This window comes from Pseudorca crassidens, chromosome 7 (genome assembly GCF_039906515.1).
Source record: "Pseudorca crassidens isolate mPseCra1 chromosome 7, mPseCra1.hap1, whole genome shotgun sequence".
Classification (NCBI taxonomy): domain Eukaryota; kingdom Metazoa; phylum Chordata; class Mammalia; order Artiodactyla; family Delphinidae; genus Pseudorca; species Pseudorca crassidens.
The window spans coordinates 32,126,241-32,151,876 of NC_090302.1; the positions used below are offsets into that span (position 1 = coordinate 32,126,241).

Below are 25,636 nucleotides of genomic sequence, written 5' to 3' on the forward strand. Positions count from 1 at the left end.
CTGCTTTTACTTTTATTTCAAGGTACTTATAGCCATCTAAATATTATATATTTATTTATTTTAAAAATGTCTCTGTTTTCTTCACTCCCGCCTGCAGAATATAAGTTCAATGAGAAAAGAATTTTCTTCTGTTTTGCTCACAGCTATATTTCCAGTGTCTAGAATAGTATCTAGGATGTAGTAAATATTCAAATGTTTCTGTTCTTCTAATAATCAGGTCAGAAAGGAAGATAATATGCCAAGTTCTGAAAATCTGCAAAAATACCAAGTTTGATACATGGTATATAACCAAGGAAGTTTAAAAAAAAAAAAGAAAGTATACCAACTCACTAATTAAAAAGCTTTGCAGTATGCAAGCAGTAAACAGCAAACTATGGCCAAACTTTCAGTAAAGGTGACATCTCTCTCTTTATAGTTTTGAAATTAAATTTAATAACTAGTTATGGCTTTTTCCCTTCTTCCAGAAATATCCTGAAATTTCTGTCTAAAGATTAAAAGATATGTTTAAATGAATACTTATCCATACTGATAATTGTAAAAAGTAATTATTCTGAGTTAATTAAAATTCTGAAAAATGTCCAATTATGTATTTAATGATTAAAAGAAGAGAGGCTATACATATATTTGCCTTTGTTAAATATTGATTTAAGGATTTCTAATATGTTTTTACAACATGTAATTTTAAGAGCAAATGTACACAGCAGAAAACATTTGGTATCAATAATTAATCTAATTTCTTTACAAACACAGAGCACAAGTCCACTGGTAAACATTTAAACAACTTAGAGTAAACACATTCTAGATGTCATATAATTTATCATTAAGGACTCCAGAGTCATAACTATTTAATTAAAATAAATCTGGACTTCTCTTTGCTTGTATTACCTAACTACTATACTAAGGTATTAATAGTAATGAGTTCACACTTACTTCAAAATCAGAAGGCACCAAAAAGAATACATATAGCTTAAAAAATATTAAATGAACCACCAAAAGGAATGAAAACCAAAGGAGAAAAGGGCCTCCATTCATTTACTCAACAAATATCTAATGAAGACCTACAATATAGGTATTAAGCACAGTATACCTGAGAATATTCCTGGATTGTCTATCCATCTGAGTTAATAGTAAAAATAATTCCAGATTGGATCCCTGCCCTTCCACTTATGAAGGCCTTGTGCTTTAGACAAACACCAAAGTTTCTCTGTTCTTCAGCCTTCTTTTATCTGAAAAATAAGGATAACACTGCCCTTATCTAGCATCCAGATAGCTGGCACTCTTTCACTTACTGGTCTCTATAAAATATTTGACAATTAGTCATATACTGACTTATATTAACATTTTATAAAGCTTTAAATTATTATTTAAATATTTAACATTTCATGAATTCTCATCTAGGTAAGTTTCTTCAAAGCAGAAACCATGACACATTTTTCAGAATCCTCTATTATCAACTAGTATTATTACCATATGTTAACTGTTTGGGGAGAGGGACAGGGAGAGCTGAGTTTTAAAGAATATGTTTTGTACTTTTCTATGACAAGCCAAAAAAATGATAAAAAGTGATGCAATTATAATGTGTTTCAAATTAAACTAACAAAAAGCCAGGAATCTTTTTAGCTTGATCTAGCAGTTAAAAATGCAAGTATCAAATCAAATTTACTCCAATTCCCCTGAGAGGAGCTGTGTAAGCACTCTGCACACATGGTCAACAATCCTTACAATGGTCAACAATCCTGTCATACAGAATGAAATTTTACTTTCAGAAAAAATATATATAAATAGCAGTAAGAATTTTTTTGCAGAGGGAGCTGTTATCATTTATAAATGTTATCATTTATAAGCTGTTATCATTTATCATTTTTAAAAGATAAATTTGGGGCTTTCCTGGTGGCACAGTGGTTAAGAATCTGCTTGCCAATGCAAGGGACATGGGTTTGAGCCCTGGTCTGGGAAGATCCCACATGCCACAGAGCAACTAAGCCTGTATGCCCAACTACTGAGCCTGTGCTCTAGCACCCATTAGCCACAACTACTAAGCCCACGCACCACAACTACTGAAGCCCACACACCTATAGCCCATGATCCACACGAGAAGCCACCGCAATAAGAAGCTCACGCACCTCAACGAAGAGTAGCCTCCACTCGCTACAACTAGAGAAAGCCCAAGCACAGCAATGAAGACCCAACACAGCCAAAAATAAATTAAAAAAAAAAAACTCCTTAAAAGATAAATTTGAACAAGTTGCTTTATTAACTGTTTCTTTCAATAACCAGTGAGCCAGATTGAAAAAAACCCATAAAGAATTGAAACAAGAAAAGAAAAATGGGTGATATTGTAAGAGAAGAAAAATATCACCCTCCCCCCAAAAACCCTATTAATAGAAAGTGCAAAGGGATTTAGACCAATTATTAGAAATAATAAGTTTAAAGATAATTGGCCATAAGATCTATATATGAAAACTAACTATATTTCTCTATACACCAACAAAAGTTAGAAAACATAATTTAAAAGGACATGTTTAACACCTCCCCAGAACACACACACACACACACACACACACACAAACCCTGAAACAATGAAGTACTTAAGAACAGATTAATGAAATAGACTGAAATAGAGAAACAAAGTTAAGTGTGAGCCCTGTATTCCAGTCATCTGTTGCTGCATAACAAATTCCTCCAAAACTTAAAGGCCTAAAACCGCCACTTAATTCTGCTAATGATTTTGCGGATCAGACATTTAGGAAGTCAGCTGAGGAGTTCTCACTTGGGGTCTCTCATGCGGTTGAGTCAGATGTTGGCTGAAGCCACAGTCATCTGAAGGCTCAACTGCACTGATGTCCAAGATGGCTCACTCAAGTGCTGGCACCTGAGGCTGGAAATTTCTGAGCTCAGCTGTGGCTGTGGCTATCTCCCATGTGGGAGTCTTCAGATATTTGGACATTTCACATGATGGCTAAGTTCCCCCAGTGCAAGCATCCTCAGAGAACCAGTGGGAGCTATCTGGCCTTTTCTGATCTAGCCTCAGAAGTCTGGTGGCATTACTTCTGCCTCAGCTCAGATTCAAAGGAAGGAGAATTAGACGCCACTGTTGCTACTGTTTGTGGGTGAGTAGCAACGTCATACTGTAGAAGATGATGTAGGATGCAAGATACTTTGCAGGTATCTTTAAAATGTACAATCTGTATGCAGAAAATGCACCACAATCTGTATGCAGAAAACTATAAAGATACACAAATAATAAAGAATACATAACCAAGTATAAGAATATCCCATATTCACAGGCAGTAAAACTGGACATCGTAAATACATAATTTGTCTCTAAATAGATGGATAAATCTAATGCAATTCCCAAATTTCCAACAAGACTGTGTATGAACTTTGAAAAGCAGATTCCAAATTTTATATGGAAGGCTAAATGGCCAAGAATTGCCAAAACACACTTGAAAAGGTAGAATAAGGTAATCATATTATCCAACTAGATATCAAGCTTTATCACAAGACTGTCTTAATTAACACAGTGTGGACCCTGGTGGAGAAATAGACAAATTGACCAGTGGAACAGAGAAGAAAGAATGGAGACACACTTATGCATATATGGAATTGTGATATGGAAATAACACTGCAGAAATCAGTTAATAATGAGATAACTGGTTTTCCAAAAGAAATAAAACAAAATTTTATTTATATCTATCTCATACCATCAATACCAGATAGATTAACAACTTAACTGTTAAAAGCAAAACATTTAAAACATTCAATAGAAAATATAGGGAAATTATCTTCTTGATCTTAGGATACAGAACATTCCTTGAACAAGATACCAACAGCATGAACCACAAGAGAAAACACTGATAAATTAGATAAAGACTGACACATTTAAATTAAGAACCCCTTTTCAACAAAGACGCTATACCAAAAATAAAGATACTTACTCCTTACTATACAAATCGAATAATGATAAATCTAGAAAATTTATAGTAACCGTTCATGAAATTGTCTAAAAATCAGTTTTACACAAACTAGCAAAGAACAAGCCTATACAAAAAATTCAAGGAAGATATGAATAAAACTAAGCAAATACCCACATCTAACAACAGTTTCGATCTCATTATTTTAATGGCACACACGAAGCTTTTATGCCAGAAGGAGATCAATAATGTAAATACATATATATTTTTTAAATCAGTAAACAAACACTTTGACCATACCACTGTCTCAAGAAAATCATAAGTGATTTTTAATGACATGTTAAACAGTGAAGATGGTAAGAAATGCAAGTCATAATAATCTCATTGACATTAACAGGTAGAGTACCATTCAATAAACTCTGCATCTTGCTGAGCACCTGGTACTGTGACATACACAAGTAGTGGAGACATAGTCCCTGATCTTTAGGGCTATAATCTAGGTAGCAAGAAATAAAATACACATATAGAGAGGCAAGTCAAATTTCCACCTAAGTCTCAAATCAATCTTTTTTCTCTATCTTCACCATCTCGGTAACCACTCCTAAATGATCTTTTGCATTCATTTCATTCTATCCCAGTCTATTCACTATACTGCAGCTATAATAACCTTTTTGAAATGTAAGACGACCAGAGATGCATTTTTCGGTGAAAAAGACTATAGATTCACAAACACGAGAGAGGACCTTCAAGATGGCAGAGAGGAGTAAAACGTGGAGATCACCTTCCTCCCCAAAAATATATCAAAAATACATCTACATATGGAACAACTCCTACAGAACACCTACTGAACACTGGCAGAAGACCTCAGATTTCCCAAAAGGCAAGAAACTCCCCAGGTACCTGGCCATGTGGCTGACAGGTCTTGGCCGGGTGTCAGGCCTGAGGCTCTGAGGTGGGAGAGCCGAGTTCAGGACATTGGACCACCAGAGACCTCCCAACCCCATGTAATATCAAACGGCGAGAGCTCTCCCAGAGATCTCCATCTTAATGCTAAGACCTAGCTCCACTCAACGACCTGCAAGCTCCAGTGCTGGACACCCCATGCCAAACAAATAGCAAGGCAGGAACACAACCCCACCCAATAGCAGAGAGGCTGCCTAAAATCATAATAAATTCACAGACACCCCAAAACACACCACCAGACATGGTCCTTCCCACTAGAAAGACAAGATCCAGCATCATCCACCAGAACACAGGCACCAGGCCCCTCCACCAGGAGGCCTACACAACCCACTGAACCAACCTTAGCCACTGGAGGCAGACACTAAAAACAACAGGAACTATGAACCTGCAGCCTGCGAAAAGGAGACCCCAAACACAGCAAGTAAACCAAAACGAGAAGACAGAGAAATAAGCAGCAGATGAAGAAGCAAAGTAAAAACCCACCACACCAAACAAATGAAGAGAAAATAGGTAGTCTACCTGAAAAATATTTCAGAATAATGAGAGTAAAGCTGATCCAAAATCGTGGAAGTAGAAAATACGATTAACGTTTAAAAGGCCCTAGAAGAACTAACAGCAAACAAACAATGACGAACAACACAGTAAATGAAATTAAAAATTCACCAGAAGGAATCAGTAGCAGAATAACTGAGGCAGAAGAATGGATAAGTGACCTGGAAGATAAAACAGTGGAAATAACTACCACAGAGCAGAATAAAGAAAAAAGAATGAAAAGAATTGAGGACAGTCTCAGAGACCTCTGGGACAACATTAAACACACCAACATTCGAATTATAGGGGTCCCAAAAGAAGAGAAAAAGAAAGGGACTGAGAAAATATTTCAAGAGATTATACTTGAAAACCACCCTAATATGGGAAAGGGAATAGTCAATCAAGTCCAGGAAGCACAGAGAGTCCCATACAGGATAAATCCAAGGAGAAACACACCAAGACACATATTAGTCAAACTATCAAAAATTAAATACAAATAAAAAATATTAAAAGCAGCAACAAAAAGCAACAAATAACATACAAGGGAATCCCCATAAGGTTAACAGCTGATCTTTCAGCAGAAACTCTGCAAGCCAGAAGGGACTGGCAGGACATATTTAAAGTGATGAAAGGAAAAAAGCTACAACCAAGATTACTCTACCAAGCAAGGATCTCATTCAGATTCGACAGAGAAATTAAAACGTTAACAGACAAGCAAAAGCTAAGAGAATTCAGCAGCACCAGACCAGCTCTACAACAAATGCTAAAGGAACTTCTCTAGGCAGGAAACACAAGAGAAGGAGAAGACCTACAATAACAAACCCAAAACAATTAAGAAAATGGTAATAGGAACATACATATCAATAATTACCTTAAATGTAAATGGATTAAATGCTCCCACCAAAAGACACCCACTGGCTGAAAGGATACAAAAACAGGACCCATATATATGCTGTCTAAAAGAGACCCACTTCAGACCTAGGGACACATACAGACTGAAAGCGAGGTGATGGAAAAGATATTCCATGCAAATGGAAATCAAAACAAAGCTGAAGTAGCAATTCTCGTATCAGACAAAATAGACTTTAAAATAAAGACTATTACAAGAGACAAAGAAGGACACTACAGAATGATCAAAGGATCAATCCAAGAAGATATAACAATGGTAAATATTTATGCACCCAACATAGGAGCACCTCAATACATAAAGCGAATGCCAACAGCCATAAAAGGGGAAATCGACAGTAACACAATAAAAATAGGGGACTTTAACATCCCACCTTCACCAATGGACAGAACATCCAAAATGAAAATTAATAAGGAAACACAAGCTTTAAATGATACATTAAACACGATGGACTTAATTGATATTTACAGGACATTCTCAAGTGCTCATGGAACACTCCCCAGGATAGATCATATCTTGGGTCACAAATCAAGCCTTGGTAAATTTAAGAAAATTGAAATCGTATCAAGTATCTTTTCTGCCCACAACGCTATGAGACTAGATAGCAATTACAGGAAAAAAAACTGTAAAAAGTACAAATACATGGAGGCTAAACAATACACTACTAAATAACCAAGAGATCACTGAAGAAATCAAGGAGGAAATCAAAAAATACCTAGAGGGGCTTCCAAGGTGGCACACTGGCTAAGAATCCGCCTGCCACTGCAGGGGACACGGGTTCGAGCCCTGGTCCGGGAAGATTTCCACATGCTGCAGAGCAACTAAGCCCATGCAACACAACTACTGAGCCTATGCTCTAGAGCCCACGACGCACAACTACTGAAGCCCATGCACCTAGAGCCTGTGCTCTGCAACAAGAGAAGCCACCGCAATGAGAAGCCTGCACACTGCAACGAAGAGTAGCCCCCCACTCACCGCAACTTGAGAAAGCCCGCGCGCAGCAACAAAGACCCAACACAGCCAAAAAAAAAAAAAACCCTAGAAACAAATGACAATGAAAACACGACAACAAATGCAGCAAAAGCAGTTCTAAGAGGGAAGTTTAGAGCGATACAATCTTACCTCAAGAAACATCTCAAATAAATAAACTAACCTAAAGCAATTAGAGAAAGAAGAATTTTAAAAAAACACCAAAGTTAGCAGAAGGAAAGAAATCATAAAGATCAGATCAGAAATAAATGAAAAAGAAATGAAGGAAACGATCGCAAAAATCAATAAAACTAAAAGCTGGTTCTTTGAGAAGATAAACAAAACTGATAAACCATTGTCCAGACTCATCAAGAAAAAAAGGGAGAAGACAAATCAACAGAATTACAAGGGAAAAACAAAAAGTAACAACTGACACTGCCGAAATACAAAAGATCATGAGAGATTACTACAAGCAACTCTATGCCAGACAACCTGGAAGAAATAGACAGATTCTTAGAAAAGCACAACCTTCTGAGACTGAACCAGGAACAAATAGAAAATATAAACAGACCAATCACAAGCACTGGAATTGAAACTGTGATTAAAAATCTTCCAACAAACAAAAGCCCAGGACCAGATGGATTCACAGCCAAATTCTAGCAAACATTTAGAGAAGAGCTAACACCTAACCTTCCCAAACTCTTCCAAAATGTATCAGAGGGAGGAACACTCCCAAACTCATTCTGTGAGGGCATCATCACCCTGATACCAAAACCAGACAAAGATGTCACAGAAAAAGAAAACTACAGGCCAATATCACTGATGAATATAGATGCAAAAATCCTCAACAAAATACTAGGAAACAGAATCCATCAGCACATTAAAAGGATCATACACCATGATCAAGTGGGGTTTATCCCAGGAATGCAAGGATTCTTCAATATACGCAAATCAATCAGTGTGATACACCACATTAACAAACTGAACGATAAAAACCATATGATCATCTCAACAGATTCAGGAAAAGCTTTCAATAAAATTCAACACCCATTTGTGATAAAAACCCTCCAGAAAGTAGGCATAGAGGGAACTTACCTCAACATAATAAAGGCCATATATGACAAACCCACAGCCAACATTCTTCTCAGTGGTGAAAAACTGAAACCATTTCCACCAAAATCAGGAACAAGACAAGGTTGCCCACTCTCACCACTACTATTCAACATAGTTTTGGAAGTTTTAGCCACAGAAATTAGAGAAGAAAAAGAAATAAAAGGAATCCAAATCAGAAAAGAAGAAGTAAAACTGTCACTGTTTGCTGATGACGTGATACTACACATAGAGAATCCTAAAGATACTACCAGAAAACTACTAGAACTAATAGGTGAATTTGGTAAAGTAGCAGGATACAAAATTAATGCACAGAAATCTCTGGCATTCCTATACACTAATGATGAGAAATCTGAAAGAGAAATTAAGGAAACACTCCCATTTACCACTGCAAGAAAAAGAATAAAATACCTAGGAATAAACGTATCTAAGGAGACAAATGATCTGTATGCAGAAAACTATAAGACACTGATGAAAGAAATTAAAGATGATACAAACAGATAGAGAGATATACCATGTTCTTGGATTGGAAGAATGAACATTGTGAAAATGACTCTACTACCCAAAGCAATCTACAGATTCAATGCAATCCCTATGAAACTACCAATGGCATTTTTCACAGAACTAGAACAAAAAAATTCACAACTTGTATGGAAACACAAAAGACCCCGAACAGCCAAAGCAATCTTGAGAACGAAAAATGGAGCTGGAGGAATCAGGCTCCCTGACTTCAGACTATACTACAAAGCTACAGTAATCAAGACAGTATGGTACTGGCACAAAAACAGAAATATACATCAATGGAACAGGATAGGAAGCCCAGAGATAAACCCACGCACATATGGTCACCTTATCTTTGATAAAGGTGGCAGGAATGTACGGTGGAGAAAGGACAGCCTCTTCAATAAGTGGTGTTGGGAAAAATGGACAGCTACATGTAAAAGTATGAGATTAGTTCACTCCCTAACACCATACACAAAAATAAGCTCAAAATGGATTAAAGACCTAAAGGTAAGGCCAGAAAGTATCAAACTCTTAGAGAAAAACATAGGCAGAACACTCTATGACATAAATCACAGCAAGATCCTTTTTGACCCACCTCCTAGAGAAATGGAAATACAAACAAAAATAAACAAACGGGACCTAATGAAACTTAAAAGCTTTTGCACAGCAAAGGAAACAAGACAAAAAGGCAACCCTCAGAATGGGAGAAAATATTTGCAAATGAAGCAACTGACAAAGGATTAATCTCCAAAATTTATAAGCAGCTCATGCAGCTCAATATCAAAAAAACAAACAACCCCATCCAAAAATGGGCAGAAGACCTAAATAGACATTTCTCCAAAAATGATATACAGACTGCCAACAAACACATGAAAGAATGCTCAACATCATTAATCATTAGAGAAATGCAAATCAAAACTACACTGAGATATCATCTCACACTAGTCAGAATGACCATTATCAAAAAATCTAGAAACAATAAATGCTGGAGTGGGTGTGGAGAAAAGCAAACCCTCTTGCACTGTTGGTGGGAATGTGAATTGGTACAGCCACTATGGAGAACAGTATGGAGGTTCCTTAAAAAACTACAAATAGGGGCTTCCCTGGTGGCACAGTTGTTGAGAGTCCACCTGCCATTGCACGGGACGTGTGTTCGTGCTCCAGTCCCGGAAGATCCCACATGCTGCGGAGCGGCTGGGCCTGTGAGCCATGACCGCTGAGCCTGCGCGTCCGGAGCCTGTGCTCCGCAACGGGAGAGGCCACAGCAGTGAGAGGCCCGCATACCACAAAACAAACAAACAAACAAACAAAAACTACTAATAGAACTACCATATGACCCAGCAATCCCACTACTGGGCATATACCCTGAGAAAACCATAATTCAAAAAGAGTCATGTACCAAAATCTTCATTGCAGCTCTATTTACAATAGCCCAGAGATGGAAACAACCTAAGTGTCCATCATCGGATGAATGGATAAAGAAGATGTGGCACATATATGCAATGGAATATTACTTAGCCATAAAAGAAACGAAATTGAGCTATTTGTAATGAGGTGGATAGACCTAGAGTCTGTCATACAGAGTGAAGTAAGTCACAAAGAGAAAGACAAATACCTTATGATAACAGATATATATGGAATTTAAGAAAAAAAAATTTCATGAAGAACTTAGGGGTAAGACAGGAATAAAGACACAGACCTACTAGAGAATGGACTTGAGGATATGGGGAGGGGGAAGGGTAAGCTGTGACAAAGCAAGATACAGGCATGGACATATATACACTACCAAATGTAAAATAGATAGCTAGTGGGAAGCAGCCGCATAGCACAGGGAGATCAGCTTGGTGCTTTGTGACCACCTAGAGGGGTGGGATAGGGAGGGTGGGAGCAAGGGAGACGCAAAAGGGAAGAGATATGGGAACATATGTATATGTATAACTGATTCACTTTGTTATAAAGCAGAAACGAACACACCATTGTAAAGCAATTATACTCCAATAAAGAATTAAAAAAGAAACATTACTATCCAAGGTGCATATAAAAAGCTTCCACCCTTCAAAGCAATAAAAGAAAAAATCCAGATTAAGACGACAAAGCAGTGTTATTTTAACCTACTAATTAGCAAAAATTTGAGGAATGAGTAATACTAGTGTTGTAAAATGCATTCATTGTGAAAGTGTAAGTTGATGTATCATTTCTGGAGAAAATTTTGGTGATATGAATCAAAATCTTAAAAATATGTATGACATCTGATTCAATAATTATTGCTAAAAATGTATCCTTAAGGAAATAGTTACAAATACATATAAAAGGATTCAGCTACAAGGGTATATATTTTAGCAAAATTTTCTTAAGACTGTCTTTTCATACTGATTTACCTGAAACAATAAAATAGCCTTACCTGAACTGTACGTCCTGCATTGATATGCTCTTCATGCAACTTGTCCCAGATTCTGCACCTCTGATACTATATGAAAGAAAGGGGAAAGGTACTGAGTTTTTTTTAATCACTAAGTGATTATTCCCAATTTACCTCAAAAATCCCCACTCACCCACCCAAAGTTAAACATACCAGCTAAAATATTTACTGCCTTAGTAGTGGAAATTAACTGTCCAAAGTCCATACAACAGGAAGTTTTCAAAAACATTACACACAAAATTCTGGTAAATGGTAAAAACAAACAAAACCCACTAAATACTCTTTATTTTACTGAAAAAGAGTATGTATTTTGTCTATAATGCACACTCTTTGGAGGTGAAAAAAATGAGAATGTAAAAGAGTGTGAAAAATGAAAAGATTAACAGCATTCATCAGATATTGTTACTATATATGAAGACTTTGAAATGTCTGTTAATGATAGAGTCAAGTATTGAAAACTAAAATCTGATTTGAGAAAAAGTAACATGGATACTGCAGACTAGAAAGTATATAAAAATGAGAATGAACATTTAATATATATGTCTTAATTTTTACCAAGGTAATGTTTAGTTTTCAGAGTTCATCCAAGAAACTTAACGAGCGTGATAATGGAAAATTTTTCATTTGACAGGAAAATGTGATAACATTATGACGGAATACTTGTATAAAATATAAACAACACCAAATGTCACACATTATTTTTGGTTGAAATAAAAAACCCAAATAATTAAGATGTTAGCAGATGTGAATAATGACATTAAACACATTTTTGGTATAACCCACACACACACACTACTCTGAAAGCACAGTAACATGAAAATGCCCCATATACACATAGAAGGAAAAATAGATTATAAAAGTAGAGCACTGAAATTTTTTCTAGGGTATTTTTATATTCCCTATTCTGCATATTCTTTAAATTTGGTAGTGAATAATGCAGCAAAAAACTCTTTTGATACTCCTGAATTTTTGTTTTTTATATCATCTAAGAACTAAACAATAGCCATTAAGCTTAAAAATAACAGACTATGGAGAACAATATGGAGGTGCCTTAAAAAACTAAAAATAGAACTACCATATGACCGAGCAATCCCACTACTGGGCATATACCCTGAGAAAACCAGAGTTCAAAAAGACACATGCACCCCAATGTTCACTGCAGCACTATTTACAATAGCCAGGACATGGAAGCAACCTAAATGTCCATCAACAGATGAATGGATAAAGAAGATGTGGCACATATATACAATGGAATATTACTCAGCCATAAAAAGGAATGAAATTGGGTCATTTGTAGAGATGTAGATGGACCGAGAGACTACATCTACAGAGTGAAATAAGTCAGAAAGAGAAAAACAAACATTGTATATTAATGCATATATGTGGAATCTAGAAAAATGGTATAGGTGATCTTATTTGCAAAGCAGAAATAGAGACACAGATGTACAGGACAAACACATGGACACCAAGGGGGAAGGAGGGTGGGATGAATTAGAAGATTGGCATTGACATATATACGCTATTGAAACTATGTATAAAACAGATAACTAGTGAAAACCTACTGTATAGCACAAGGAACTCTACTCAGTGCTCTGTGTGGTGACCTAAACGGGAAGGAAATCAAAAAAGAGCAGATATATGTGTACGTATAGCTGATTCACTTTGCTGTACAGTAGAAACTGACACAACATTGTAAAGCAACTATACTCCAGTAAAAATTAAAAATAGACTATATTGAGAATATATTTACCAAACATAAACTTAAAACCACTACGCAATCAAATAAATTTAAAACCACTATCAATCTACTTTTGCTTCTAAGAAAAATTTAATTGATGCCATCAGACCCAGTATAAATGCTCCTTTAATGTTATGATATTAACAAAAAGAATGTAAGCCAAAGATACATGTCTGAAAATAAGCCACTTTAAAATTTATTACTTAATACTAATCTGTCATGATATTTTAAGAAAAATAATGTTAAGGAAACAGTTGAAAATCCAGAGAGGTCAGGGTTGCAAGAATCGTGGAGCAGAGTATCAGAGAGGAAAAAGCTGCATGTGAGGAGATAACTGAAATGAGAGCACTATACTGAGACAGAGTTCCAGAGATCCGCAGGGTTTTCCTTTTGAGTCTTCGGCTGAGTACAGATCAGTACATGCACATAAGCAAACTACCTGAAGTCAGAAAAAGAACCACTGGAAAAGAGCAGGTAGACTAATCCCCCAAAATCACACAAGGCCAGAAACAGTTCATGTGACCACAAGTCAGACTGGAAAAATCTCTCAACACACTAGACATCAGGTGGAGTACTCCAAAGCACTGTCCTACATGGGGAAAAATTAGGCCTGGAATAAAGGCTATTCTGATCCTATGCAAGCTTAAAAGCGCCTCAAAAGGATCAAACTGTTCCCAAATAACTTAAATGTGTCTCAGAATAAATAAAGCTCAAAAGTACTCAAAGTTATGTAAAAATATTCAGTATCCAACAAGTTCAGAATGTCTGGAATCCAATAAACAATTACCATGAATGCAAAAAAGCAGGAAAATATGATCTGCAATGAGAAAAACCAATCAATAGAAACAGATTCGGATATGATAGAGATAATGGAATTAATAGACAAGGATATTAAAAATTATTATGATATATTCCATGTTGTTAAGAAAGAAAAAAACATGAGCATATTGAGACATGGAAGATATTTTTAAAAATTCAATTCCTAGGGGCTTCCCTGGTGGCACAGTGGTTGAGAGTCCGCCTGCCGATGCAGGGGACACAGGTTCGTGCCCCGGTCCAGGAGGATCCCACATGCTGCGGAGCGGCTGGGCCCGTGAGCCATGGCCGCTGAGCCTGTGCGTCCGGAGCCTGTGCTCCGCAACGGGAGAGACCACAACAGTGAGAGGCCCGCGTACCGCAAAAAAAAAAAAAAAAAAATTCAATTCCTAAATTTAAAAAAGGTATCTGAAATGAAAAATGCAACAGATGGGTTTAATTGAAGGTAAGACAATGCAAAGAAAAGAATAGTAAATTTAAAGATATAAAGTAGAATCAATCCAAAATGAAACACAGAGAGAGAAAAAAAGATGGACAATAAATGAATAGAGTATCAATGAGTCACAGGCCAATTGAAAGCAACATTTTATGTATGCAATTGGGCTCCCTGAAGGAGAGAAAAAAATTCTGAAAAACTAATGAGACAGTGACTGAGATGGTGGAGGAGGAAGACCGTGAGCTCACCTCTTCCCATAGGTGCACCAAAATTACAACTAATTTCAGAGCAATTATGGATGAGAATGACTTAACGACTAGCAGAAGAGATTTTCCACAACTAAAGATATAAAGGAACCATATAGTTTATGGTCAAAAGGTGCAAACTTCCAGTCATAAGATAAATAAGTACTAGGGATGTAATGTATGCCATGATTAATATATATAATTAACACTGCTGTATGTTATATATGAAAGTTGTTAAGAAAGTAAATCCTAATTTAAATCTCATGACAAAAGAAAAAAGTGTTTTTCTTTTATTTTGTATCTATATGAGATGATGGACCTTCACTATTTATTGTGATCATCATTTCATGAAGTATGTAAGTCAAATCATTATACTGTACACCTTAAACTTAAACAGTGCTGTTTGTCAGTTATATCCCAGTAAGCAAGAAAAAAAAGAAAAATGAGTGGCCAAAGCTTTTCCAAATCTGGTAAAAATTATAAACCCACAGATCCAAGAAACTCAAGGAATACCATAAATAAGAAAAATGAACAAAACTAAACTAATGCACATCATAATAAAATTACTTACAATAAGTGATAGAAAAATCTTAAAAACAGCAAGAGGAAAAAAAGATATGTGAAGTACAGAGCAACACAGATAAGAATGACAGAAGACTTCTTATGAGAAACAATGCAAGCCAGAAAACACCAGAGCAACATCTTGAAAGTACTGAAACAATCTAAAACTCAACCTAGAATTCTATACACAGGGAAAATATTTTTTAAAAGTGAAGGCAAAATAAACATTTTTTTTTTCAAACACAAAAATGCAAGCAGAATTCAATACCAGCAAACCTGTACTACAAGAAATGTTAAAGGAAGTCCTTCAGGTTGATGGGAAAATGATACCAGACAGAAACCTGGTTCTACAAAAAAGTGACAGCACTGAAAAATGGTAAATATATAGATAAATATAAAATATACTTTTTATTATTTTAAAAATCTCTTTGAAAGATAACACTGTTTAAAACAAAAATCACATTACATAGAAGTAAAATATATTATAATAATACTACAAAGACCCTGAGAGAGGAAATCGAAGTGTACTGTTATAAGGCTATTTATTTATTTATGACTGCGTTAGGTCTTTGTTGCTGCATGCGGGCTTTCTCTAGTTGAGGTGAGTGGGGGCTACTCTTCTTTGCAGTGCACAGGCTTCTCATTGCGGTGGCTTCTCTTGTTGCAGAGCATGGGCTCCAGGCGTGTGGGCTTTGGTAGTTGTGGCGCGTGGGCTCAGTAGTTGTGGCTCACGGGCTCTAGAGCATAGGCTCAGTAGTTGTGGCACATGGGCTTAGCTGCTCCGCGGCATGTGGGATCTTCCCGGACCAGGGCTCAAACCCGTGTCCCCTGCATTGGCAGGCAGATTCTTAACCACTGAGCCACCAGGGAAGTCCAAGATTCTTATAATATACGTGAAGTGATATATATATATATGTATATATGAAAACACATTACTTGAAGGTAGACTGTCATAAGTTAAAGATGAATACTCTGAACTGTAAACCATTAAAAATAAAAATACAAAGAGGTATAATTAATAAGTCAACAAAAGAAAAAATGGAATCTTAAAAAATATGCAATTAATCCAAAAGGGAGTAAAAGATGAGAAAAGGGGACAAAGAATAGATGGGACAAACAGACAAAAAGAGCAAGATGGTAGATTTAAAGACAACCATTTGATAAACATCTGTTCATTATAAAAATTCTCAGCAAACTTAAAAAAGAAGTTAACATTAGAGGCATCTACAAAAACCCTACAGTCAACATCATGCTTAGTGGTGAAAGACCATTCCCTAATACTGGGAACAAGGTAAGGATGTCTGATCTTGCCATTCCTATTCAATATTGCACTGGAGGCCCTAGTCAGCACAATAAGGTAAGAAAGGAAGTGAGGGAAGAAAGGAAAGGAGGGAAGGAGGGAAGGAAAGGAGGGAGGAGGGGAAGGGAAAGAGAAGAAACAAAAGAAAGAGAGGAAAGAAAGAAAGTAAGAACGAGAGGAAGGAAGGAAGGAAGTGGGCAGACAGGCAAAGACTGGAAAGGAAGAAATAAAACAGTTTGTCTTCACATGATTGTCTACAAAGAAAATAACAAAGAGTAGATTCAAAGAGACTGAAAAGCAATGACGGGGAGATTATCTGTCAAGAGATTGGGTAAAATAGCTTGTCTTTGCCAAGGGCTTCTCCTTCGGGCTTCTCTCTACAGGGTTTTTAAAGGTAATGGCAGCTTTGCAAGGAAATATTTTCTAGATGATGTTGGATTTATACTTTTCTTTTATCTTCACAGAGTGGGCAGAAGGATTTGTCTCAGCACTACTTGCTCTTGAGTGGCTTCCAGGCCATTAAGCTCTGCCCCAACATTTCAAGGTAGGTGGAACTCAGAATGACATCCCCAAAGTGCATTGGATTCTGCTCTTTCCTCCACAGGATGCTGAAACTTCTGATAAATACCTTTAATTGCTATGAATAAACAGGATCAAGAAAGAGGAAAAACAACTACAGAAAAAATTCATAGATACTGTTTTTCAGTCATTTCAGAAAGATGTATTGTCTCACTACATGCATTCATGTTGTTCTTCATTGACATGTTATGGCCCCATGGTCTATGGCGCCATGGTTCTCCTCTGGCACAGGCATAAGCAGAGAATCCAACATTCACAGAAACAGCCTTTCCCCTAGACTTTCCCATGAGATGAAAGCCCATTCTTATCCTGGTGAGACAAAAGCCGTGTTCACCATTCTCATCCTGGTGAATACGTTGTCTCCTTTTACCCACTCTTCTATTTTATCTTTTTGGATAACCCTGATTATAAACCCACATCATGGTGTGATGAACAACTCTGCACAGGTGTTTTCAGGCTTCCAACATTCATCCCTTTGTGCTCTTTAGCAGTGACACCCAGGTCTCAGTTTTGCTTTGCCTGCTGGGCAAAGAGAACAAATATTTTGAGAGTGGTTCCTGGACTAAAAGTTCTCTCTAGAACACCCCACCATTTATTTAATCAACTTTATATACTTGTAGCCTCACATTTTATGTCATTTCATCTTCCAGAATATTTTGATTCAAAATTGAATAACAATAATAATTCTACTTCATATTGCTTAGAGTATACAAACATGAAAGCTACTCATAATTATTAAAAATAATTTTCTAAAATTATATAATGTTATTCACTAGAGGTTCAGGGAAGTTGATGATGATATAACATAGAGAATATTCAGAATTTAGGAGTTTAAGGTATAAAAGCACTTTAATTTAAACTTTATGCTGACACTTAAAAGATTTATTTGAATTTACAAAGCATAGTAGGGAAAAAAGAGGTTTCAATTGGAGAGAAAAAGACCTGGGAATACTCTGAGGTGTAAAGTCACATGTGGAATCCAAAGGACTGAAGTAAGATCAATGTGTTTGTGGTATAATGTATGATGGGAAGAGTGATGAGAAAAGAAGCAGAAAAAGTAGATGAAGGCTTCTTTTGCCAAGTATCAGAGGATATCTCAGTGATCAGAATGAACAGAACTTTTCGTAAGGAAGATGATGGTTTTGTGGGGGATTAATTAGGTGGGATAATAATCAGTATTGTAGATGATAAAAAGTGTAAGTATTCAATTCAAATAAAGTTATTTTATTAAACTCAACAAAAGAGAAAATATCAAAGACTCTAAAAGTAAAGCTACATAATATTAATAGATGGCCCAATGATTATAAGCCATAAATTTAGGATTACTCATGTAATGAAGATAAATAATAATACCTACCTTATAGTATAGCTAATGTAAGGCAACTTACTGTGCCTACCATGTGTAAAAAATATAAAACCCAAAACAAACACAAAGGGTCTCAGGAATGCTGTGAATCTCCTAATGATTACAAACAATTAACTGACAGCACCAATGTTGACTGCCCGGGAATGATAACTTACTTATAAGTAACTCATTTCCAAGTATCAACCTTGCATTCAAGGGTTCTTAACATAATATCTCAATCCTCAGAATAACTCTATGAGAAAGATTTTAATGTTACCTTTACAACTCTAAAGATCAATCATGGGGTGGTGAACCTTAAGGTCTACTGCAGAGTGCTGTGTGAGGATGGTGCATTTATATCTGACCCAGGATGGAATCAACCAGGGCATGTTCCATAGAACATTACTAAGTTGGGATCTGAACAAAAACACAAAGTTTGAAAGGTGAACAAATGGAGTGGATGTTGCTAATAGATGTAGGAAAGCCAAAGTATTCAACTCTATTTTTTTTTTTTTTTACATCTTCCTTCTTCATTGAGGAAAATCATCATAAAATAGAACTGTCCACAACAAACATGACTAAGAGGAAAATGAAAACCAAGAAAGAGTAAGAACAAACTTAGAACACACTATGTTTCAAGCACAACATTAGAAGATTAATATATTTAGCAGCATAGTGATCTCAAGAAAGTAATTTAACCACTCCAAGTCTGCTTCCCCACCTAAAAAAGGAAGACAAAAATAAGGGTAACCTATAGGGATGTTCTGAGGATTAAATGATATGATATATATAAAAACCTTACAGAGCACTCAACAAATAAACACAACAGCTACTATCTTTACTATTATTATTATTTGCTCACTTGTCAAGTAAGTTGTAGAAGAGATTAGTGTCTTGGATGAAGATTGAATAGATGATCTTATGTCTTAAAATAATAAAATTCTAAGAAAAATAAGGAATAAAATAGGTCAGACTTTCTTTGCTTGCTACACGATGTTAAACCTAAATTAGGTTACATTATTAAAGGCTATTATTCCAAACAGTTGGAGAGGAGTTCACCACCTGTGCTGAGGCTTTCCTATCCTATAACACAGGAGAAAGCAAACTGAATCAGGAGTCTATCAGAAAAAAAGAATGAGGGGGAAAATGTGATTGTAAGATTGAAATAAACATTCTCAGACTAAAAAGAGAAATGGGAAAGGTTTTTGCTGTAACCACAAGTTAAAAAAACAAATAAATGAAACCAAATCAATACATAACAAATCAATAAGACTGCTTATATCTGATTTTGTACCACATAGTTCAGGCTTCATGTTGCCTGAACAGTCCTGAACACTCATTTTCACACCTAATTATATGTTGCCCCATCATATCCTATCTTATTTCCTTAACTGGACTGTAAACTTCTTGCAGATTAGAAAGCTAATTTTTTACATGATTTTCAATGTTAACAATATAAGAAACAGCAAACACCAACACTTATGAAACGCTAACATATATTTATATCCTGTAATAATTTCCCTTCTCATTAAACCTGGCAGACTGAACACATTCATCTCTGTTCTTTCCCCAAACTCAACTAAAATGACAGTAAAGAACTTTAAAAGGTATAAATTCACAATAATAATGAGAATACAACAGAAGATATCAATGGACAAGAAATTTTAACAAAATTTTGGAAGCTGGAAAGACTATGGACGTGTTGCAGCTGAACTTAGCAGATCAGAGAAAGCAGAAACCTAGGGCTGCAGAAGGGGTGGATGGTGGGGGAGAAAGGCAGTGAGAAGCAAACCAATGAATGCATAGTACTACTGCAGAAAGATTCAGTAACCAGAGGTACCAGGTAACCAGGAGGATGTGTATGGTGGGGCTAAAAACAGAAGGATTACTTGAAAGTTTATGTAAGGAATAGGTAGTCTATCAGATGTCCTCTCCATAGGCCCAAGCAACTGGACTGCCTCTATCATCACAGAAGACAACACTCCAGGAGAGTATCTGGTGGTTCCCCATCAAAATAGATCCTCCTCTGTTCACCTCTCCAGGTAATAAGGCCCCTACTACTACCCTGCTACCCATTCTCCCCCTCTCTCTCTCTCTGTCTCTCTCTCTCTCTCTCCCTCTCTCTCTCTCTCTCTCACACACACACACACACACACACACCCCTTCCAATTAGCACTCTTAAATATCGACAGCTAGCCAAGGAAAGCCTAAAATACTGTAGACTGACACAAAGAAAGGAAGGAAGGAAGGAGAGGAAGAAAGGGAGGGAGGAGGGAGGAAGAAAAGGAGAAAGAGAGAGAAGAATACATTTAAGAAAAGAAAAGGGAAAAAGAGAAAAGAAGGAAGGAGGAAAGAAGGGGAAAGAAGGAAGGAAGAGAGGGAGGGAGGGAGGAAGGAAGGAAGGGGGAAGGAAGGAAGGGGGGAAAAAGGAAGGGGGGAGGAAGGAAGGAAGGAAACACAGAAAAGGAAGAAGAAAACTTTAAAAAATATAATAATAATACCACCATAGAGAGACTATATGATACTGCATCCATAAAACAAGAACAGGAGGATTTTCTTTAAAAGAAAAAAAAGAGAGAATTGAGAGAAAAAAGAACATATTCAGAAAAAATAGGATTCTGGTTCTTTCATCTTAGTTGGAATGTGGATGTGAGAGCTACAGCTGGAGCTGCTGTTTTACATGTAAGACAGAAACAAGTTGAGGATTGGAAAGAAAGATAAAAACAGCCTGAGTCTTTAATGACTGTTGAGCTGCCACTGGAGCCCCAGACCACCTCCAAAACTATGAGAGATTAAAAATAAAAGCAAAACCAAAAAACCTCTATCTCATATAATAAGCTATTTTTAGGTTTTCTGCCACTTGCATTTTAACCATATACTAACTAATACAGTACATGTTACACAGTAAGTTTTCCCCCAAACCCTTATAAAATGAAACAAAGAAAATTATGTTCCAAGCTTATGATATTGTTCCTATTAACTATGCTTAAGTCTATTTTATATTAGCCAAGAAAGCTGAATGCTAACACTTCAAATTTCAGGATTACATTCTAATCAAGTCTATCATGTGTAATAAAACGTAATGCTGAAGGACCTATGGAATATAGTCCCAGGTGTCCACAGCACACTACTCTCATTGTTTTCAGATGTTGCAGAATCACTCCACTAAGGCTTACTTTCAATTTCCCTTCAGTCTGACTTTCTTCTTTTAAATTCATATTGGATGACTGATGGCTAACATAATAAATATTTTATCTTTCTACACCCTTCCCCCAGGAAAAACATGCCTTTTTGAAAATGAGGCACTGTTAGACACCTGGAGTCTAAACTTAGTTCTTAACTCTTTTGTCCACAGTGAACACTGTGGCTTTTAAATGTTTTTACATTGCCATAAACTATCTATTAAAATATGCTATTCAATCTTACATAGATAAAAAAATTACTTTCATAACTAAACTAGAAAACCTAGAGACAGAATGATCAAGATTATGGAATAAAACATAGCTCAGTACGAGTTTAACTGCTTAGCTTCAGACTGCATCACCTATACCGTAAATTATAATTATTCTGATATTGTTTAAAAATTTCTTAGTAAGTAAAAATTACAGAAAACGGTAAAGGAAAAATGTTCCAGCAGAAAAAGATCTATATAACTCTGGAATAATTTTCTTCTGAATTCTGACGCAGCTAATTAAATCAGTAATAGACATGTTTCTATCCCCACAACTTTCTCCCAGGGTTCTGGCCTTTCCATTGATGACTGGGTGGTACATGTGGCTAGGATCTGAGGGTAATGACAGCAAGCACATTCGTATAGAATAAATACAAGGAAAGGGAAATTTGCCAAAGGGAAAATGCCAAAGGGAAAATAGGACAATAAAAGAAAGAGTCTTAATAGACCACAGTCCACCTATTTATTCCTTTCAGAATCAATTCACTTGCCAAATTCTTACCATCTTTGTAACTGAGCACTTCAACATAAGCTCAGGACTTTGACACACACATTATCAAACACAGATATGATCAATCAGAAGTAAACAACTCCATTTCTATATTGTTACAGTGCCCTCCTTATTAATCAAAGCATGGAACACTTTGTTTCTGCTCATGACAAGAATAACCAGTTTAGCAGACAACTCCTCCATCCTTAAAAGTCATCACACTTATTGCTTATGGATAAAGAAGAAAGAAGTTAAGAGATGACTAAATATTAATCTTTAATTCTATTCATATTTGCATTGAAATTTTCATCTTATTTTTCTTGGCACTTATTTTCTATACTTTAACAAAAGACTTAAGTACTAGGAAGACAGCTGGTATCTATGAGAGAAAAAGTTGACACTCTTCTTACTTGTATAAGGTATGCAGTTGAGGGTGATAAATATTATTTATACTGAAAGGCTTAATGACCACTTCCACCCTCCCCCCACACCCCCCAAAAAATTAATGGAGGGCCACACAGCTTAAAATTTATACTGGGGGAGGTTCTTCTGAAGGATCAAATACCACTGACCTGTCCCACAGCAAATAAGACAAGGTAACCTGCCAAATCAATGCTCAGTATTCAGTAAACTTGACGTTCCCATAAATGCCACAACCACTCCATCAGATCCTAGCCAGACCAGGTTCTATGAAACCACCACAGGCACTGAGACTGGTTCTTCCTTCTACCTATCTCTTAAACTGACCTCTAGCTGATACTTCTCAACTTTGGGCTTTCCTCAAAGGGAAGCAGTGAAGTTGGGAAATTCCCTCATATCAAACAGTGATTTTCCCTCTTAAATCTACATGCACCTGAAAAGGACAGGAACACACACTCACAGTTCAGAAAACTTGCCATGGGGTGAATGAAATTAAGGGAAGCCCTTTAGCCAAAGTCCACCACCTTCACATTATAGTCAACTATCAAACAGTTCGTATTTTAATTATTAACTGCTCAATTCATCACTGTGTATAACTAAAAAGGCATTGATTCTATTCTTATATCCCTTCCTAAAAAAGGAATAATGTGAGAGGGGTATTTGTAGAACAGAAAAACCGGATGAAAAAATGAATAATGTCGTTAAATCAACAGGAGCTAGATGTTTTAGCAAAGACTCTTATCTAATATTCTCAATGTAGGTGAAATGCACAACATATAAATCAGAATATGTAACTGTTTCTTGTGGTAAAAAAAGAAAAAAATGGAAAAAAAGAAAGAAAGAAAAAAACTCACCTTCTCAATATTTATCTGGTGCTTTCTTAACCTCTCCAGGTCTGTTGGGATTACTATCTTAGTAAATTTCTGAATAGCTGGTTCAAGACGGCGTAATTTCACTTTTTCTTCATCTTCAGACATCCTAAAAAAATGTTGTATCTCTTCTACTTGCAACATCTACCTTCTCCACTCATGTAGAAAAACCTAAAAGGGAAATATTTATTTAAGAATTTTAAAAATCAATTTCCATTATTTTTAAAAGCCAACAATTAGGTAATTTTATAATATATTCTAAACACATACTCAACTTAATGCTGAACTTCAGTGACTGGTTTTTTAACAAAACTTTTATTTTAAAATCTTTTTCTCTCTACAAAGGTAATGTATATTCACTTTAGAATGATTAGAAAATAGGAAAAAGAGAATAAAATAAAATCAACAATCATCTCCTCACCTATAGTTAACTACTCTTTCCATTTTTCCTCCTCCCACCCCCGTACTTCCATTTTGATGTATGTCTTTCCAGGGCTTTTTAATATAAGGATATATATATGTATGCATATAATTAACTAACTTTTTTCAAAAAACCAGAAGTATACTGTTCAAGTCTTTATCTCCCAATGTATCCTGGACAGTGAATAATGTTTTCTAAAAAAGTGTCAAATGGCAAAACTGGAAGAAAAACTTTCATTCTTAATATTTCTGCTGTAAAAACTCCATTTCTAATATAACATATGTAATTATATACTTCAAATATATTATAAAATGCAACTTTTCTCATTGATGTCCTTTAAATTGCATCTTCCCTTTCTTACAAAGTGATTAGCATTGTCTACAATCAGTACACGTAACCAGTGACAGAGCTGGAATAAGAACCCAGTATTCCTGAGAGTTCAATCAAATGCTCTTTCTAATTCACCAGTAGTTTTTTTTTTTGAGCAGTGCTCCAGAGAGTACAGGGTTATGTCTTTGGGGTCAGGGTAGGTGATGGTAAAGGTTATCAAGTGGACAGGCTCCATGACCCCACACCTGCTTCAGTTGGAGAAAATTTACTTATATCTATCTCATATATTTGAACTTATTCGATTTTCTGTAAATAAAGGGCTCCACTGCTTAAGCAAGCTTGAAAACCACTGTTGTACATCATGTTTTCATGCCATCTAATTAGCCATAACCTCTCCCATATTAAAAATAAGTTGACTATGTTAATTCCATTGGGTTATGGTATCTTAGACTTGGGTCCATAGAGATAGGGGTTTGGGACTTGAGAGTTCCTGAATGTTTGTTTACAAAAAATGATGAATATATTTTTGAATTATTTCAGAAGACAGAGTCCTTTGCTTTCAAGAAATTATCAAAAAGCTCTATCACTCCAGAATCATTAAGAACTATTATTCTAAATAATGTTGTTTCTCTCTTTCACAGTTGAAAATCTTGAAGTGTTGGTTATACAGATTATCTCATCTACCAGTAACTTGGTCTTTACAGTTAATCTAAGCTTGAAAGCAAAAAAGGAAAATCTCCAGACACCAAAAATAAAGAGTCTAACAGCTACAGTAGTTAGTGGGAATTAGAGATGATGGGGAAGTTCACCGCCAAAAGATTGGTCCACAGACCCAACAAAATGGGAAAATTTACAGCTAAGGGACTAGAGATAATAAAGTAACCTAAAAATAAAATTAAAATAGGTACATTTCAAAATAAAAATATAAAGAAAGAAACAAAATCTTAAAAAAAATTAGATAATATTATGAAACAGTAACAGGTCAATCTGAAAATAAACCAAGTAAAAATTCTACAAATAAAAACCTCCAAAGATGGGTTAAACAGTAAATTTTGTAGCTGAAAAGACAATTATTGATTGGAAGCTATCAGTATGAACACAGAGGAATAAGGACACATAAAAAGAAGATAAGCAACATTAAGGATAAAATGACAAGCTCAATAACAAGTAGGAGTCCCATAAGGAAAGAATAAATAAAATGGCAAAAAGGCACTATTCAAAGAGAATATGCTGAGAATTAAGATGTAAAGCCTCAAACTGAAAATGCACATAAACACTAAGTAGCATAAATAAAAAACAAATTTACCTAAACACATGG

At 35.9% G+C, this 25,636-nt stretch overlaps 1 protein-coding gene across 5 annotated transcripts in view; it reads right to left on the reverse strand.

Annotated features, from left to right (window-relative positions):
* STX17 (syntaxin 17) overlaps positions 1-25,636 on the reverse strand; it is an 87,854-nt gene that overhangs the window by 55,423 nt on the left and 6,795 nt on the right. For all 5 annotated transcript variants that reach the window (XR_010944937.1, XM_067743820.1, XM_067743822.1 and 2 more), the window contains exons 2-3: positions 23,553-23,738; positions 11,300-11,365 (exon numbers count right to left, since the gene is read on the reverse strand). Coding sequence is in view for 4 of the 5 variants with exons in the window: in XM_067743820.1 (XP_067599921.1) it covers positions 11,300-11,365; positions 23,553-23,711 (225 nt within the window). In the remaining variant the exon portion in view is untranslated. The remainder of the gene's footprint in view (positions 1-11,299; positions 11,366-23,552; positions 23,739-25,636) is intronic.